The 18,161-nt window shown below is 40.2% G+C and overlaps 1 protein-coding gene across 2 annotated transcripts in view; it reads left to right on the top strand.

Annotated features, from left to right (window-relative positions):
* EXPH5 (exophilin 5) overlaps nt 1-16,208 on the top strand; it is a 61,695-nt gene extending 45,487 nt beyond the window's left edge. For both annotated transcript variants that reach the window (XM_081950179.1, XM_081950180.1), the window contains 3 exons: nt 2,009-2,069; nt 5,250-5,367; nt 9,154-16,208. In XM_081950179.1, coding sequence (XP_081806305.1) covers nt 2,009-2,069; nt 5,250-5,367; nt 9,154-13,907 — 4,933 coding nt within the window. In that variant the 3' untranslated portion in view covers nt 13,908-16,208. The remainder of the gene's footprint in view (nt 1-2,008; nt 2,070-5,249; nt 5,368-9,153) is intronic.
* Nucleotides 16,209-18,161: the final 1,953 nt, after the last annotated feature.

Raw genomic sequence — 18,161 nt, 5'->3', positions numbered from 1 at the left:
TCAAGGTTTTGGGGTAGAGCATTATTTTAAATGTGATATTCTATTTTAGGCTATGCAGCACAGTTTTCATCTATTTCCTATGTCCACATGGCAAGAGACTGCTTTGGTTTTCAGCTCTCTGGGTCAGAAAGAATCTCTGAGAGCCATAAAAGAGGAACACAAGGATGGATGCAAAATATTCTGGATTTTTTTCCCCCCTGAGCATGAAATGTTCTGGTTCGACATCACAATTGTTGCAGGTTCAGTACGGGTTATCTGTTACTGGAAATGTTCCAGTCATTCCAGGAATGCTTTTAGCTTGAAGCACCTGTTTTCTATTTGAAACAGGTGTTTCCAGCTTGAATTATTGCTGTTTGAAGCTTGAAACTTTTCCAAAGTGGTCAGAATAACATCACAAATGTTTCAGACATGCAGCAAGGTGTTTTGAGCATGGAACACAGTATCGTACATTTGAAATGTTTTGAATTTGAAGGACTTTGTGCTTCACTCGAAGACTGCAGTTCACAATCTATCCCTAGATTCTCATATTTCTATAATTCTATAATGCAGATTTATAATTCTATAAATCTTGGTTAAGAATCATTATCCATTCTAACTAGGGTAAAATCCATCTTAACTTTGTTACCACACTTTTGTGGATAGGCAAGAGTTTGAACTGATATATATTACCGTGTGTCCCCGAAAATAAGACAGGGTCTTATTTTCTTTTGATCTTTGAAACAAGCATTTGGCCTTATTTTCAGGGGGGAGAGTCTTATTATTTTTGTGGTCCAGAAAGCGGTGAGCATGGTCACCTCATGGCTGCTGCTGTGTTGCGCATTGCTGGACCTGCCGCTCTTTTATGGTGGTCATTAGCGTGACAGAAGGGGCGCGGTGGCTAGGGTTGTGGAAGCGGCTGTTAGGTAAGGGCGTGTGGGGTGCATGGGGCATGGCCCCCCTCCCTTTCCCCCCCTCCGGCCTCGCACCTCACCTCATGTTGTTTATGTGTTAAGCAACCAGAGGAAATGGTGGGGACCGGCTGCGCATGCTCTTAAGTATTTTTGGGGAGGGTTTATTTTCAGGAGAGGATTTATTTTAGCGCATGTGCTCAAAACCTGATTGGTCTTATTATCCGGGGAGGTCTTATTTTAGGTGAAACGGTATTAATCAATTACAAAGATTCACCATTCAGAATGCCTTCTGTTAGAGAATCTCTATCATTTTATATGAAAAATCTATATTCTTCAAAAGTTTAGATTAAGGTTAAGCGAGGATTATTCTAATCCAGATTGTAGCAATAATTTATTTTATTCCAAATCATAAATGCATTATAGTTTGTTTTATAACAAAAACTGCTGCAGCATCACCTATTATGGTAGCCTGTTCCATTTTAGAGTAAAGATGTAATGAAGAGAATGTGAATTCATAGTATAATATGAACTATTATAATACTGTAATAACCCACTTTGACACTATAACATAATAGTGCAATTGAGATTTTTGTATGTTGGCATTATCCTGAAATTCCCCTGGGTTTAAGGAATGTCAGAATCATTAAACAGATGTAATAAAACTGTAATTTATGTAAATACTGAGATCCATGGCAGGAAACTTTACATCCTTGAAATGATAACCAAGATTTATAGACTGCAGTGCTAAGCAAAATCAAATTATATTATGGCTTACATGCAAGAATTAAGCTAATAATGTTCAATTAACAAAGCATTCCTATTTTAATAAATCATAATAGTGTTTTCCATGAATCCAGCAAGGAAAATAAAAATAAAAATCTTAAATTCATGTGAAATACAATTTTGTGATTGCCTGTTTTACTATTTTGCTGTCTGTTATAGAGCTTACCCCAAAAAGATAAACCGTGGATTGCAATGGAATATTACTTTCTTATCAGGGTGGTTTAATGTGAAGTTTCTTGATAGTCAGGCAATATAGATAGTTTTCAATTCTGATTCTGATTGCAACGACTTAATGCCTGCAGTGAAAAATTAACACTTCAAATTCTTCTTTACAGACATGACCACATGACTTCGGGTGCCCTCACATCTTTCAAAGCAGAAGAAATGGCAACAACGGTCGGTCATTTAACAGTTTTATGATCCAAGTGCTAGAAGCAATAGTTCTCATTTCGTATTTGCTTCCTTGCTTTGCAGAATCTTAGTGATGATCAAGACTTGATATTTACAATACTAAGTACATTGGGAAGTATTGCCAATTTGACCCTAACCTATTGAAACTTCTTTAAAGGGTGAGAAAGAATTAGCAGGAAGAAGCCCATGTATTGTCCCATTCTACCAGGTCACATAGAGTGGGCATACTCCAGGCGGAATGGGACTGTTCTCCTACCCTCGGCCGCTCCTTTTTTGACTCCAGGGTTTCTCCCCCAGTCATCCACCTCTACCATTTCACCTATGCTGTTAGGGTCCTAGCTGTTCGTTCTGGGTAATGGTACTCAGCCTCTTCCGTCCCAAGCCCTTCCCGGCCTTTTGGGCTCAAGAGACAGTTAGCCGCTAGCCAATCAGAGGAAGGGAAGGGAGAAAGAGAGGGGGAGGGAGAAAGTGTTTTGTGTTGAGTTTCCAGTTGCCTCGGGTCAGAGCTACAAAATCCTTTGCATCCCCCCCCCCCCGCCCCGGAAATGTTGGGGAACATTTCTTTGTGCCGAGAGTCTTTTTCCTCTCTTTTATCTTTGCACAGGCTTAAATGTGTATTATTAAGAGTTCACCATTGTTCTGTGGTAAGGTTCCCCAACACGTGTCAACCATAGGTATACTTCACATTTTGAAAACACATTCAGGCTCCCTCAAATTGGTATTCTACTGCCTTGAGATAGTGATTATGTTAAGTTATGCTGTTGGTATGTGGAAAGGGCACCACCAGGACATCTCACAGAGAGAAAAGTGGGAGTTTTGAAACGCTACAAGCAAACTCTGACAGTTAACAAGGATATTAATATTTAAATTTGATACTTTAACACAGTCATCACTATCAATGCAGTAGAATACCAATTTGAGGGAGCCTGAATGTGTTTTCAAAATGTGAAGTATACTTATGGTTGAAACATGTTGGGGAACCTTACCACAGAACAATGCTGAACGCTTTAATAATACACATTTAAACTTGCGCAAAGATAAAAGAGAGGAAAAAGACCCCCTCGGCACAAAGAAATCTTCCCCAACATTTTGAGGTGGGGTTGGGGAATGCAAAGGATTTTCTAGCTATTCCCCAACATTTTAGTTGGGGGGGGGGGAATGCAAATGCAAAGGATTTTCTAGCTCGAAGCCAAGATAAAGAGAGAGGAAAAAGGCCCTCTCGGCACAAAGAGATCTTCCCCAATGTTTCGGGGGGGGGGGGGTATGCAAAGGATTTTGTAGCTCTGACCCGAGGCAACTGGAAACTCAACACAAAACACTTCCTCCCTCCCTCTCTCTCCCTCTTCCTTTCTTCCTTTCCTCCGATTGGCTGGCGACTAACTGTCTCTTGAGCCCAAAAGGCCGGGGTGACGAGTATTTCTCCCAAAGGCCCCTGAGGAAGGGCCTGGGACAGAAGAGGCTGAGTCCCATTACCCAGATTGAACAGCTAGGACCCTAACAGCAGAGGTGAAATGGTAGAGGTGGATGACGGGGGGGGGGACCTTGGGGCGAATGGCACATTAGCATGGATTGGCCCCAGGCTTTGTTATTTTAAATGCTTTATGTTTTAATTGGTCGGGTTTTGTAGTTTTTCAAGTGGCTTTACATGTCTTTTAATCTTCGATTGGGAGCCGTTCAGAGTTGCCTGAAATATGGGTGGTATTCTGACCTAGGCTTCCCCAAAAAGCACGAAGCAGATTCCTGGTCCCGACAAAACCGCTTTTATTAAATAATGCGAATTTCCCAAACTCAGTGCTGTGCAAGGAAAGACTTGGCACAGAGTCTCTGAGATTCACGGACAGATCTTCACACTCCTAAAACGAATGAACAAACAAACGTTCACTTGTTTCCTGCAAAATCCCACTCTCCTTTTGCTCCTCTTTTATTTCCTATGAGAGGGACCATTCATCTGTGGCTTTACTCCCAAGTCGACCCTGATTTCTCAGCTGTTCTTTTCTTCTGGCAACTCTGAGCATGTGCATATTGGGAGCAGGCTCCAGCTGTTCCTCTGCCTCACTGCTCTCTAGCTCCGAAGGTAGCTGAGAACGTCCAGACGGCCCTGGCCCCCTCTCTGCCTCCGACACAGAGCCCTCGTCCGAGCCTTCCCCAGCCTCTAGGACTGGCCCATGTTCCTCCCCAACCACCTCACTGTCCGACTCTGCTGCCAGCTCTCCTGGCCGGCCACAACAGGTGGCTGTATTCGAAATGAATAAATAAAATATTGCAATTGTTGGAACTGGGGGCTTTCTTTCCAATGTGGTTGCCACCTGTTGTGCCTGCTAAAGTCTTCTGTAAGGTGCAGGCGCTGGAGAATTCCTGAACATTGCTCTCTCCCCAAAGACAGTCGGATTCCTAAACTTTGCTGACTAAGTAGATGAGAAAGCAGGGCATATTTAATTACTTAAGTAGCCTGTAATGGAAGGAAGATATGTAGGCTTTGTTTGAAAGCAGATGAAGATGTTGGTGGCCTATTGCGTATGTATACAACCATGTTGTGTATTCCCCACTTTCTCTGCTTTCTTGCCTGGTGCTTTAACCACAAGACCAAAATTCTATAATGCAAGATTCTATGAAGAAGTTTGATTATAATCAGTTAACCAAAACAGTTAGCCAAAATGTTGTTGGTTCTTGGACCCAAGGTTACAATATACCTCTATTCGTATTTTTCTTTCATTTAGGTACTAGAAACAAGGAAAGAATTTGTTTAGAAAAAACATTATTGATATTTGCATATTTTAATTTAATTTTAATAATTGTGATAAATCCAAGAAGATTTTTTTCCCATTCAAGAAGAGCATGCCTACTCATTCAGAAAATTGCTTTTCAGCTGTAATGTTCGGAAACTATAATTATGAATTCCTACCCCATATTTGTTGCAGATGTGGCCAATTTTTGCATCATTTGCTTTAATTGTTGAAGAGTTTAGAACTAAATTAAGGTGTGCTAAAGCAGTTTATCTGCAAGAGAGAAAAATGTGCAAATGTTGAAATAAGGCCACCTCTGTATCTATATTAATACTATTAATATTACCATAGAAGAGAATGGTAATAAGAGATAGGTATTTAATGGCTTTGCTTGGTTGAAAAAATTATCTGTTTTCTTCATTTGTTCTCTTCGTAAACCCAGATGTGCAACTCCTCTTTGCCCTCTGAACTTACAAATAAGTTCCTCGATGCAAACATTGCAGATGTGATGGACAACACGTCAACGTGGAATGAGGAGCTGGAAAATGAGCTTCTAAAAGGTAAATTCAATGCTCCGCATTGTCCATGACCTGCCAACTCTGGGTATGAAAGTGGTACAACCATATAAAACATTCTTATATTCCGCTAGTCCTCAGTTAATGATGGAATGTCTCCTACCAAGTAACTTGGTCAGAAAGTGCAATGCCATGTGAATGTAGCACTTAGCCACATAAATTCAGCACTTTTAGGCAAGGAAAACCAAATGCACAGGTACGGTATAGGTGGCACCTCGCTCAGTAGTAGTAACTGTGAGAGGGATTGTGGAATCCTAGTGGACAATCACTTAAAAATGAGCCAGTAGTGTGCTGCAGCTGCCAAAAAAGCCAACATAGTTCTAGGCTGCATAAACAGAGATAGAATCAAGATTAGGTGAAGTGTTAATACCATTTTAATGCCTTGGTGAGGCCATACTTGGAATACTGCATTCAGTTTTGGTCACCACGATGTAAAAAACATGTTGAGACTCCAGAAAGAGTACAGAGAAGAGTAACAAAGATGATTAGGGGACTGGAGGCTAAAACATATGAAAAACGGTTGCTGGAATTGGGTAAGTCTAGTTTGAGGAAAAGAAGGACTAGGGGAGACATGATAGCAGTGTTCCAATATCTCAGGGGTTACCCCAAAGAATTGGGAGTCAAGCTATTCGCCAAAGCACCTAAGGGCAGAAGAAGAAGCAAAGGATGGAAACTAATCAAGGACAGAAGCAACCTAGAACTAATAAGACATTTCCTGAGAGATAGAACAATTAATCAGTGGAACAACTTGCTTCCAGAAGTTGTGGGTGCTCCAACAGTGCAAGTTTTAAAGAAAAGATTTAAAGAAAAAGAAGCCTCCGGAAGGTCCCCGAAGGCTCTGGGGGACCTCCGGGAGGGCGGGGGATGCTGTTTTTGCCCTCCCCAGGCTCCTATAAAGCCTCTGGAGCCTGGGGAGGGCGGAAAAAGCATGCAAAAAATGGGGCGTTGCGCCTGTCATACGCACATGCGCACTGGGGGTCGCGCATTGCATTATGGGTGTGGCATGCCCATGCACGACCTTCCCCCTGCGCTCCCCCCGCTTATGGCACGCAAGCCAAACAAGGTTCGCCATTGCTGGTATAGGGTTTCTTGCCTGAGCTGGGGGTTGGATACAAGACCTCCAAGGTCCTTTCTAACTTCTATTCTACTTTATTCTATTCTATTCTCCATTATTAAGTGTGGCTCATTAAACGGGGGTATCACGTGATACTTTTAATACTTATAATACAATTGTGATCTCCTGCTGGCTTCCCATTCGTTTGTAGGGAGCTTGCAAAAGAGGTTGTAAATGGTGATCACACGGCTGCAGGATACCATGATGTTATTATGTACCAGTATTGAATGCCTGATTTGTGATCATGTGACTGCAGGGATACTATGACACTTAAGTGTGAGGACTAGTCGTCATTGCCATTTGTTCAGCACCTTTATAAGTTCGAACAATCACTGAATAACAACTGCTTATTCAGTGATTGTTCGAACTTATAAAGGTGCTGAACAAATGGCAATTACGACTAGTAATTGTAATGCCGCTATGGCCTAAGCTGGTGCTTTCCAAATGTGCTAAACGTCAGTTCCCAGTCAATCTACTGGCAATGCTTTCCAAGAATTCTAGGAGTTGAAGTAAATGTGTGTATAGGACAATAGCCTGGGGCAGACTGCCCAGTAGTTTCACCAAGATCCTCTGAGTGGAGTAATAAATGGATTAGATAATCACATAATGGGATTATTACCTTCCAATTTATCTATAGCCATCCTGTTTACCTTCAGGCGTTAACGCAATCTACCCAGACAAGAACTGACGCTCATCAAAAGTTTTGAGTATGCCCCTTGGATAGCTACAGTGGCACTACTGTCACTGCATGGGGGACATTACTTGGGTCTCGTTGTCCAGGAAGACTATCAAACAACCTACCACCAACCAACATCCAGTTAGTTATATTAGTGTTGGTTGAAAAGGCGGTATTGAATTATAAAGCTGAACCAGTGGAGAATGAATGATAGTCCTTGAGATACATCTTCTTTCTTGCTGTGCTTCCTCAAAGCTTCCTCTTCCTGCTATTTAACATTGTGTGCAGCTTCTCTAGTACATTCTGTGCAGCACTTGGGTAATCCTCACTACCCATCCAGGGAAAGACAGGAAAAGCACTCCCTAAAAGCAAGTGGAGAAGATCAGATGATCAGAGAAGAGCCAGAATAAACCCTCCAAAAATTCCAGGACTCTCTTCAACTTTCTGATGCTTCTCCTTAATCTTTTTCTCCAATATTCAAATATTCCTATTTTTCTTCTCAGAAGAGAGACAAAAAAATTATTCATCGCTTGGCTGCTCATGTTTTCAGATTTTGAGCCGTACAACAGTGTTTCTCAACCTTAACAACTTTAAGATATGTGGACTTCAACCTCCAAGGCTAGCTAGGGAATTCTGGAGGTTGAAGCCAGCATACTTTAAGGTTGACTAGGTGGAGAAACACTGCCATAGAGAGCAGTGGTGGGTTCCTCTCCCCGTTGCTACCAGTACTGTATTTTTGCTCACGGGACTGCGCATCCTTACGTGCACACGCGCTGCACAAGCATGTGCAGTCCACCGCCCCTGTGACACCCAGCTGCTTGTCGGAGCTCGCACAGGCGCCACAAACTGTGTGCGTGCACAATTGGCCGGTTGCTTTAAAAACCGGTATAGAATGCGGGTGGCCAAACGAACCGGTACGCTGTCAGCTGCTCCTGGCTACTACCGGTACGCCCGTACCAGGCCATACCGGCTGGAACCCACCACTGATAAAGAGTATGGCTAGGGATAAGGTGGCCTCACCAGAGTACGCAGAATAGGCCCATTCTTTTCAATTTTGAGGTTGAAGATAAGGGGTAAAATAAATGTTTTAAATCCAATTCATGATGAAATGATGTCCGCTTTGATCCTTAATTTGCGCTGAAAAGCACATAAAATGTCACTGACAGTATTGCCAGGTTATTGTTGAATTTCAGTGGTGATATTAGATGGTGCTTCAGAGGCCACGGCAAGTCATTGTAGGAGAGATAGACCTTTGCTCCTTTAAAGTGTTTCTTTTTGTACCTCAGTTAAATAATTGATACGGAAAGGGTTATCTTTTTTCCCCTAAGTGAACTAAGGAATGATACGTGCAGGCTAACACACGCAGCACAAATAATAATAATAATTGCACCTTGTATCCCCAAGGTGAAAATACTTTGCAAATTAATCTCCCCACATTCTTGGCAGTTAGAAAATGTTCTTGAAATGAAATTGGATTTAATATTTCACTCAAAGGAACAGCCTTTGAGCAAGCAAGTATATATTCATTTATCCAAGTGTATTGTATGTCAGGGTGCAAATGAATTCTGCAATCTGCTTTCCACAGAATGTGCCATAACAAGCACATTAGCTTTAAATTCAGATTAGAGAAAAATCAACAACACATGGAACAACATTCATGCAATCTAACGCACTAATTTTGGTAATGTTTTCTATGATTTTAACCTGTTTTAACTTGTAAGCAAATTGCTGTTCAATAAAAAGAACAAAAGCCTCTGAGAATGATTGAGAGAGAAAAATATTGTGTTTTTAAGAAATGCCTCGGACAGAGTGCATCAAAAACTTTTAAGTATATCTGTTGTTATGTTAGTGTCTTAATTAAAATAGAGATATATAGGGGTTTTATTTTATGTAGAACAATAACTCACAACAGGTAGATTTATGTCAGTGTTGAAAAATAAAATTAATTCCTTCCTTCCTTCCTTCCTTCTCTGTTCACTAGTTTTGGACAGTCTGGATAACCAGCTGGCAAAAGAACAATCTCAAGATACTATGAATATAAGAACTCCAACTAACTATGGCTCTACAGCACCAGAAATCCACCATCATTCCACTGTTGTGCAACCAAATTTCCTTGGAGAAGTACAGAGAAATGACCAAAACTTGTTTTTCCCAGATAGAACAAGGACATTAAGAGCCAGAGATAAATACAAAACTCTCTTCACACCAAGAAAGCTTTATGATAACTATACAAAGCAGCATCACCCAGAAAAATACACATATGGGGATTTGTGTGATGAAAGATCTTCTGTTTTGAAGAGAGGATATTCTACTTGTTCTCTTGGACGTTTTTCAGAAGATAGGTTGGCGTTTCCATCAGGATCATACAGTAATGGATTTGGTCCTCAGAACTTCATGTGCAAGAATAAAATGGGCAGAAGTTATTCTTTGTCTTGCCTTACAAGGCGCTCGTCTTTGATGTCTGCTGACGGGTTTTCCACCAGTACCTTACAGCATGATTTGGAAAACAATATGGACTTCCCAAAAGACAACTTCCAGAATCATTCCAGACGGACTCCTCTTTCATCTATTGTATGGAATATGCCACAATCTTCTAGACATTCACTACATCCAAACAGGCTTCGTAGAACACAGTCCTTAATAGAATTTAACTCCACGTTTGAGGACAGACATCCTTTTTCTCCAGAGGAAAATGCAAGATGTGTATATTTTATGTCAAAAACGAATTACAGACAAGTAATACCAAACAAGAGCCATCCTTTATTCACCGAGAAACGTATAGATCCTGTGTGTTTCGACAATCGGAAGAATTATGTGTTACATCCATTGAAAAATGTTTCCAAACCATGTTACAGATACTCATCATTTCGTGGTAAAATGAATCCGTCCCCAAACAATTTTCCTTTTGGAAGAACGGAGGAATATCTTTTTAGACCTAATCATCATCAGTATTTCAGGGATGCTAACCATGTCCCTGATGTAAACGTTGAACAGGTGATTGACCGGCGATGTGACTATGGGGAAAAAAGAGACGTATGGCAAAGTGAACATATGCGTGACTGTGTCTCAGAATACACAAAGAGTAGGGACCATCCAGGAAGAGGAACTAACAAATTGTTGGTAAAGTGCTCAAAAGGCGTGCAAAAATGTCCAATGTATGTCTCAGCTGCTTCGGAGAACCAAACTGAATATGGAGCACCAAGTCAAAGTCGTTTTAGTGGAGATAGTCAAGCTCCTTTAAAGACAGTTGTTAAACCCTTTCAAACCAAGAAGAACTCTAAAATGCATGGCATGGAAGAGGTGAATGGTGCTGATCAGTCAGACAAAATGGATAGCATGGACATAAAAAAGCCAACATTCATTCAAGCGTTTGGACAAGTAAAAACAAATAATCCAACTGAATCTCAGATGTCCCCTCCTAAAGCCTCTTCTCAAGCTACCCCTCCTATGAGTGTATCCCTCAACCCACCTTTTATATTAAATTCAAAAAGGCAAGCCAAGGCAAATTCCTCGAGACGCATTGAAGACATTTGTTTATCAAATATTCTCACTAACAATGGCCAAAGAAATGGGGACGACAGCACTGAAAGCTACAGTGCAAAGCAAGCTTGCCCCCCACACCTGAATGTTAATCCTTCAAAGCTGTCGGTTCTTCGAAATAAACCTCAAGAGGAACCTCAGTTGTCAACTTTGAAAGCATTTAACCCTGACAGGATGTTAAACCCAGTTTTCATCGAAGACTCCAAAGTACTTCCAAACAATGATTTCCCACTTTCTTATGCTGAAACACTCCATAAACCGAATAGATTGGTTAGATATTCGACTAGTAATAGTATTTACGGCTCACCCAGCAGCAGCCCTCTCAAATCTCCTAAAACGCCTAAGACGTTATATCAAAAATCAGCTAGTATTGATGGCAGTGATCTCTTTAAAGAACGCATCTCTCCCCCTACGAGGAAAATTCCTTTCAGAAATAAGAGCCTGGGGAACGATAGCATAGAAGCCCATGTACCAAACAGACTTGGGAATATTAATTTAAGTAAGGGAGATCAGAGGTCTTTGTTCAGCTCCTCCTGCTCCTCCTTAAACCTATCGTCCAAAGAAATGGCTGAAGAAAAAAATAAACAAATTAAAAAGTACCACATGCATTTAATTCAAGCTCCTAACTGCCCATCAGGGAGTACTGCTATGATTGGCAGCAAGCGGAAAAAAAGAGATGAGATGCTTGGTCTAGAGAAAGCAATTTTTCTTTCTCCTGAAAAGGAGGAAGCAGAAAACCCTTTGAAGCAATATAAAACCACCAGCACATTGACAGTAAGCATAGATGAAGATAATGTAAAATACCATGAACTGATTTCGGTTTATTATACTTTACCACAGAAACATTCCAAAGCTTTGTGTGACGTCTTCCTAGGAGATGCCCAAAAGGCAGATTCATCTTCGTCCCCTGAAAAATCCGAGACCCCTCAAAAGCGGTATGAAGTTCGTGTCGGTATGACAACAGTAGCTTTTCCATCCAGCTTGGAAAAAGGAGAGAAACTTATTTCCCCTAACAAATTGCCTGCTCCTGATATACAACAGGATTCCAAAAATACAGGCAATCCTGTGAAAGATCTCCAAGTTTCAAATCCCATTGTGGGAACAGCAGATATTTCTCAAGCACATTGTTCAATGAATAATAAAAAAGAAATAGCTGTATCAGGAACAGAAGAGGTGGGACTTGCAATTTCCAATAGGCTACCTGTGGATGGCCCCAAACCCAGCAGAAAAGAGACTGAAACACTTAACACCAATATTTTGTCCGACCTGCACGTTGGCAGGCACTCTTCTCCATGGACAGAGACACCAAAACTTAATAAAAGCTTACATCTTAACTCATTAAATTCCAAAAGTATCTCTTTGGGGAATATTTCTGCAGTTTCTTCTGCAGTAAATGGTCAGAAAGGGAGTCCTGGCTGTAGTCAGCCATCTGTGGGAGCACTAGCAAGTGTTCCTCCTTCCAATTTAATTGACGTTATCCAGGATGGAAAGCCCACTGCGTATCCAGAAGTCGTCCCCCAAGTAAATGTCACGAAAGAAAAAATGAGAAATGCTGCAGAGATCAAAGAAAGGGCTCATTATATATGTCGCATTATTTCCGAAAGAGGACATCGGTTTCCACCGAGAAATGAAGATTTCCGAAATGAAAAAATGTCCATTTCAACAACCAAGAGGCATTCGGATTCCCAGAATTTAACAGTACCAGGGGATGCTGCTTTTTCAGCTAATGCAGTTGTTCACCCCAAAGGGAATGCGGTAGAATGTTCAAAGCCCCAACAGCAAGAGATGCCCCCAAATCCTGTCCTCCACAAAGTTGGCACAAATTTACAGAGGTCTGAAAGAGTCTGTGTCGACAATGAGAACCTTAGCTCTAAAGATCAGCCTTCAGGTCCTACCCAAATGCCTGAGCATTTACTACCTGAAAGTAAGCCTGCCCTGGATGGCCTTAAAAATAAAGTTAATGACCTAGAAAAAAGGAAAAATAGGTCTTCGGTTAAAAACAAACTGGCAGCCATGTGCAGAACAAGTCGGAAGTTTTCTAATAAGAAAAACTCAAGTCCCAAGCCACACGTAAGTTGCATATTTTCACAAAACGATGCACTTCCTTTAGAGAAGAGCAGCCACCATCCCCTGTTGATTTCGCCCGATGACTCCCAGCAAACAGAGAATGAGAATCAAAATCAGGTTTCTCTACCCGATGAATTTGATATTCCAAGGCTGAGTAAAGTGGAAGCTAAGAAATGGCAAGTTAATGAAGATAGGAGGCCTTTGACAAACTTGTGCAACCAGAAAAGAGAACATTCTGGGCCAAGCAATAAAAATACAAAGACCATCCAAAATTCTAGCATCGTATTTTCAAAATCAATTATGCCTGTGCTAAACAACAATTTACAGACAGGTAGCAAAGTTTTAGAAAATAACAACCATCCCATTTTCTCAGGAATGGATGCTTACCCCCCCAAAAGAGGTCATTGTAAAGTTGGTGAGCTTTCATCTTTTCCACTTTTATCTGATAAACATGCATACATTAAAAATAATTCAAAGGCAAACGTTTCTCCACTGCAGAAATTAACTTCTCAAGCAGAATGTGATGATTATCAAGATAATGAACAGTCAGACATCTTTAAAAATGGAAATCAATCCTGTGCCAAGCCAGTTCTAAATCTCGGCAAAACCCAGCGTGAACGACATTTTTCTGAAAGTTCCTATACCCCAAAACTCCATGATTATTTGCCCCCCAGAAACAACCTGACACAGCCTGGATATAATCGTAAGTTTAAGTCCTACTCTGAACTGTTGTCGTGTGATGAAAACGAGAACTGGGACACCTACAACGAGAATAGTAGGAACTTTGGCTCGCGACGTATCATGTACCCCTCAATTGAATTTGGTATTTTTGGGAAAGAACAACAACAGACTTTCTTAGATAACATAAAGAGGTCACTCACGGAAGGACGGTTGTGGAATCCGTGTCTTTTAAAGAACTCCAGGTCTATTAAAAGGGAAGGTGGTGGGTACTCCTTGCATGGGTTGGAGCTGTTGAAATCGAGTGCTACAGAAGAACAGTTGCCAAATGAACCTTTTGATTTCCACGAAGAAGCCTCTGCGTATTCTTCAGATTCAGATTCTGACTCTGACACCACCACAGATGACGAATATTATCTGCATGAGTATGAGAAAGAATCAGAACTATGAGGGACTCAACAGAGGTAGAAAGCAACTGCCTACTACTAGCTGACTTGTTGGTTGAGTAGGGACTGGAAACCTGACTAGCTTTCTGTAAATGCGCTAATTTGAATTCAGATACTAAATGGACATATTGCACTGATCTAGTCTTCTACAATTCTAGCTTGTCTTAAATACGTGGACTCCTGGAATTCTAAGAAATATTCTTGGAATTAAGGTCCACATATCTGGGGAATGCTCAGGTTATAGAAACTCTGCAGAGATGTAATATATTTGGTTTATTTATATTTGGGTAAGGTACTGTATGAACTCAAGTCACTGTGGCTTATAAACTGTGGTGTGCTTTTTTGTGTGTGTGTGTTGCTTAAATTCAACCAACTGTGGTTTATTCAATAAACCAAGCCGTAAATTAAGAGTTATGTGAACCTAGCTATTATAGTGATCTATTAATTGGTAAAATTGCCCTACATTTGAATCTCCAATGGCAGTGGGAAGAATAAAGGAATGGTCCTGCTGGTTCTCAAATGGGCATGCCTGTTTTTTTCAGAGCAGGGTCTCTTGTACCAGTCAATTTTGGTATGTAATCATAACATGGCTGCATTCATCAGCAATTGAATGTTTGCATTCAACCCATTCATGGCCTTTCTGTGTCTCAACAAATTTAAAACGTCTTAAGTTTTTTTTTGGGGGGGGGAGGAAAGATTCAGAATAGATTATATTTAATATCCTATATGAGAATATATTCCTTTAATTGGAAAATGTGTGTTCTATTAGAAACCCCATTGAAGTGAAAGGAACTACTTCAGTGAGGTAGCTATCCTTAAGTTTTAAGTCATGCTAAAGCTATTGCAAGAGACTCATTCAAAACAGTGAAAGTTTAAAATGCTGGTTTCCACTTTGGTTTTTTATATAAATCAGTCTATGTACAAAATTGTTTATTCTGAAATGCTTGATACCCTTAAAGAAGTATGTATGAACAGTATGCTTTTAAATATTTGTTTAGTATGGCAGTTACACTTAAAAGTACTTCTAAAGTATATATTTATATTTTAGTTCATGTAAATGAAACCATTCCAGTAAGATTCTAATTAATGGTCTGTTCAGGCAAAAATATGTTCCTTTAATGTGAATTATTTTGAGAGAAAAAAAACTGTGCCTTAATTGTGCATATGGCCTAATTAAGCTGTATACCTTTTTGTATTGGAAAAAAAACTTTGGTCTTTGTAAACGTTTATTAAAGCTTTTTTTTTAAACTGAAAATACTTCTATGTGACAAGCTCAGAGAGCAGTTAAAAAGTCATGCTAGGGCATATGTTTACACGCATACAAAACTGTTCTTTAGTATTTTCTTTCTGTGCTTTGCCGTTATGACTTTTGTTCTCTTGTACATTATAAATATGTTGTTTGTTTTGAGATCAATTTTCAGGCCATATTTTCTTCTGGTGAATTTCTGTTCTTTGTATCCAGGCATTTTTACAGTACGCTACCTGTACAAACAAAACTGTAATTCCACAGAAGAGGAAAAATCCTTCAATGCAACCTGATCTCGTTAATGCAAACAGCCATTTGGCGTTTGCTTGCATGGGCAGGTACAACCCCCGTTACAGAGTAAGTCAAGTTCAGATGGGGAAAGTCAATCTGTGGCAACTGAACCACCCATTCCAAAGTCCAGCTAGCTAGAGCAATGTTACAGGGCTGAAACTGAAGAGCAGATGGGAACAGAAATATATTAACTCCAGGACTGGTGTATTTTCTCCCTTGTTTGGAGAATAGGAATGCAGATAATTCCAAACCTTCTGGTTTGCCTTCAAAAATATATGAATTTCATGGGGTTTTAAAACAATTTTGGACTCTAAGACTGATTTGGTTGGTGGCATTTTCCAAACCATCTCTCCATTGTTTACTAGAAAGACTATTTCTAGTAAGTAGGTAAGTCCAAAGTATGAAAAAGTGCCACGCTATTATGAGCACTATTTAAGAAGTCCCTTCTACAATTTCATAGAATTTGTTTGTAAAACCAGGCAACAGACAGCAGTCTTATATTGGCACTATATTAACACTAGGTGTTTAGTTATAGTTTAGCAGTTTGTCCCCAGAAAGTTGGTGTTCTTCTATCTTATGTTGACCACCTGTGTTTTATGCAAGCCTTCCCCAGTCCTTGTATCTTCAAATGTGTTGGGACTACAACTCCCAGAATATTGCAGTGCAAGCACATTTAGATATAAGTAGGGGAAACTACTTTTTCCCCCCATTTGAAATAAGCTATTAATATTGACTACCAATATTTTTAAATAAATGGACTATATTTATGACTGACTCACAAAGTGGTTTTCTTGTTTGTGTTCTGCTTTCATTCTGAATGCTTAATAAATGCTTAATTTTCAGGGCAGACATGCCTGAATGATCTGTTTATAATTGTGACATCAAACATGGATTTAAGTGTTTAGGGTCAATTATTTCGTTGTTACAAGATGTTATTTTCTCTTGGCTTTATACAATGGTGGGATTCCAATTTTTTTTTACTACCGGTTCTGTGGGTGTGGCTTTGTGGGCATGGCAGGGGAAGGATATTGCAAAATCCCCATTCCCTCCCCACCCCAGTAACCTGCTTTCCAGCTCCGTTCTCTTGTTGAGGCCAACAAAAGAAGATCAGCTGGGAGGCAGTGGGGGGGGGGCAGCCTATTTGCCGGTTCTCTCAACTACTCAAAATGTCTGCTACCGCCAGTCAGAACCGGCTGAATACCACCTCTGGCTTTAAGAAAGATAAGTATAGTACATGTAAAAAAAAGCAGGTGCAGATAATTATCCTTATAGAACTTTAAATGGAATATACTTGGATAACCTAGTACAAATCTTTAACAAGCTCTTAAGCAGTAAACAATGCATTAGATCAGTACCGAACGTCATAAACCAAATTAAGATGTAATTCGATAAAGGAGAATATTTGTAGCTCAAGATTGAAAAGAGGGGTACTTGGTGCTTTCTGAGTTTGGTTGTTTTCTTGCAGAGCACTGATGATGTTACCTAGCATGGGTAATGAAACATCTGCAAGAAAACAACCAGGTTCAAAGAGCACCAAGGATCCCACATAGACAAATATTCTGGGCATTGAAATATGCTCCCACAATTTAGCCATTCTTTCAAAGAATATAACTGCATGCTCGGCCCTTCACCCAACTGGAGGGAATATCATCCCAATGGAAGTGTTCCTTTTCATCCTTTCCATAGGAGCAAGACCTCATTCTGGCTCAATTTGCACAGTTGTGCCCAGACGTTATGCTCAAAGACAGCACATGAGTGCAAACACTCCTCCAGCCTATTTACAAGTTCCAGTAACATCATAAACAGTAGCTATGGAACTGCAGTTTCCATTGCAAAACACAACTTATAAAGTTAGCCCTTGACTTACGATCAGTTGGTTAAAGATAATTCAAAGTTACATGGCCTTAGAAATGTACGTGTAATGCACTTCCAGCCATTTGTAAAACATGACCACTTTGGGGCCCTTGGCAACTGGCTGGCATTTGCGATTATTTGCAGCACCCTGCAGTCAACCATGAGGCAACCAACATATGGCAAAGGAACACTCATATTTGAAAAGGGATTTGCTTAAGAACTGCATAATTCAAACTTACAACTGTGTGGTGGATCACTTAACTACTGTAAAAAAAAAATTTTTTTTAAGATGAGGTTCAGTCACATGGGTGCTCAACTTATGACTGAAACTACTTTCAATCAAAATTCTAGTCCCAATTGGGGTCGTATGTCAAGAACAGCATTCAAATATCTCCTCCGTAGCAAAAAGTATTGAGAATAATTCAACAGCAGATCTATGCTGTTAGGTCCCATTTCTCTTACTGCAGCCCATAAGATCTGCTCGCTCATTCTAGATACATTACTGCTGTTTTTCTGTATTGGCAATGCAAAATATAACTTGCAGCAAAGTGTAAAGTACTCAATACAGACAACTTTCTGTTCGCAACTTTTTGAGAAGCAAAGTCATTGGGGAAGCCAGATTCACTTAACAACCTTGTTACTAACTGGACAACTGCAGTGATTCACTTAACAACTGTAGCATGAAAGGGCAAAACTCACTTAACAGGTGTCTTGCTTAACAACAGAAATGTTGTGCTCAATTGTGGAGGTGGTTGATCAAGTAACGACAGATTGCACCTACCTGCACTCCGTCTCCACCCTCCCCATGTGTCCTTAGATTTTAATGTTTGGTTTTATCTTATTTATGTTTTAATATATATAGATAGC

The sequence above is a fragment of the Natrix helvetica genome (assembly GCF_964273705.1).
Source record: "Natrix helvetica genome assembly, chromosome: 4".
Lineage (NCBI taxonomy): Eukaryota > Metazoa > Chordata > Lepidosauria > Squamata > Natricidae > Natrix > Natrix helvetica.
Note: the sequence above shows the minus strand (reverse complement) of the source record. Positions and strands in the feature narration are given on the sequence as shown.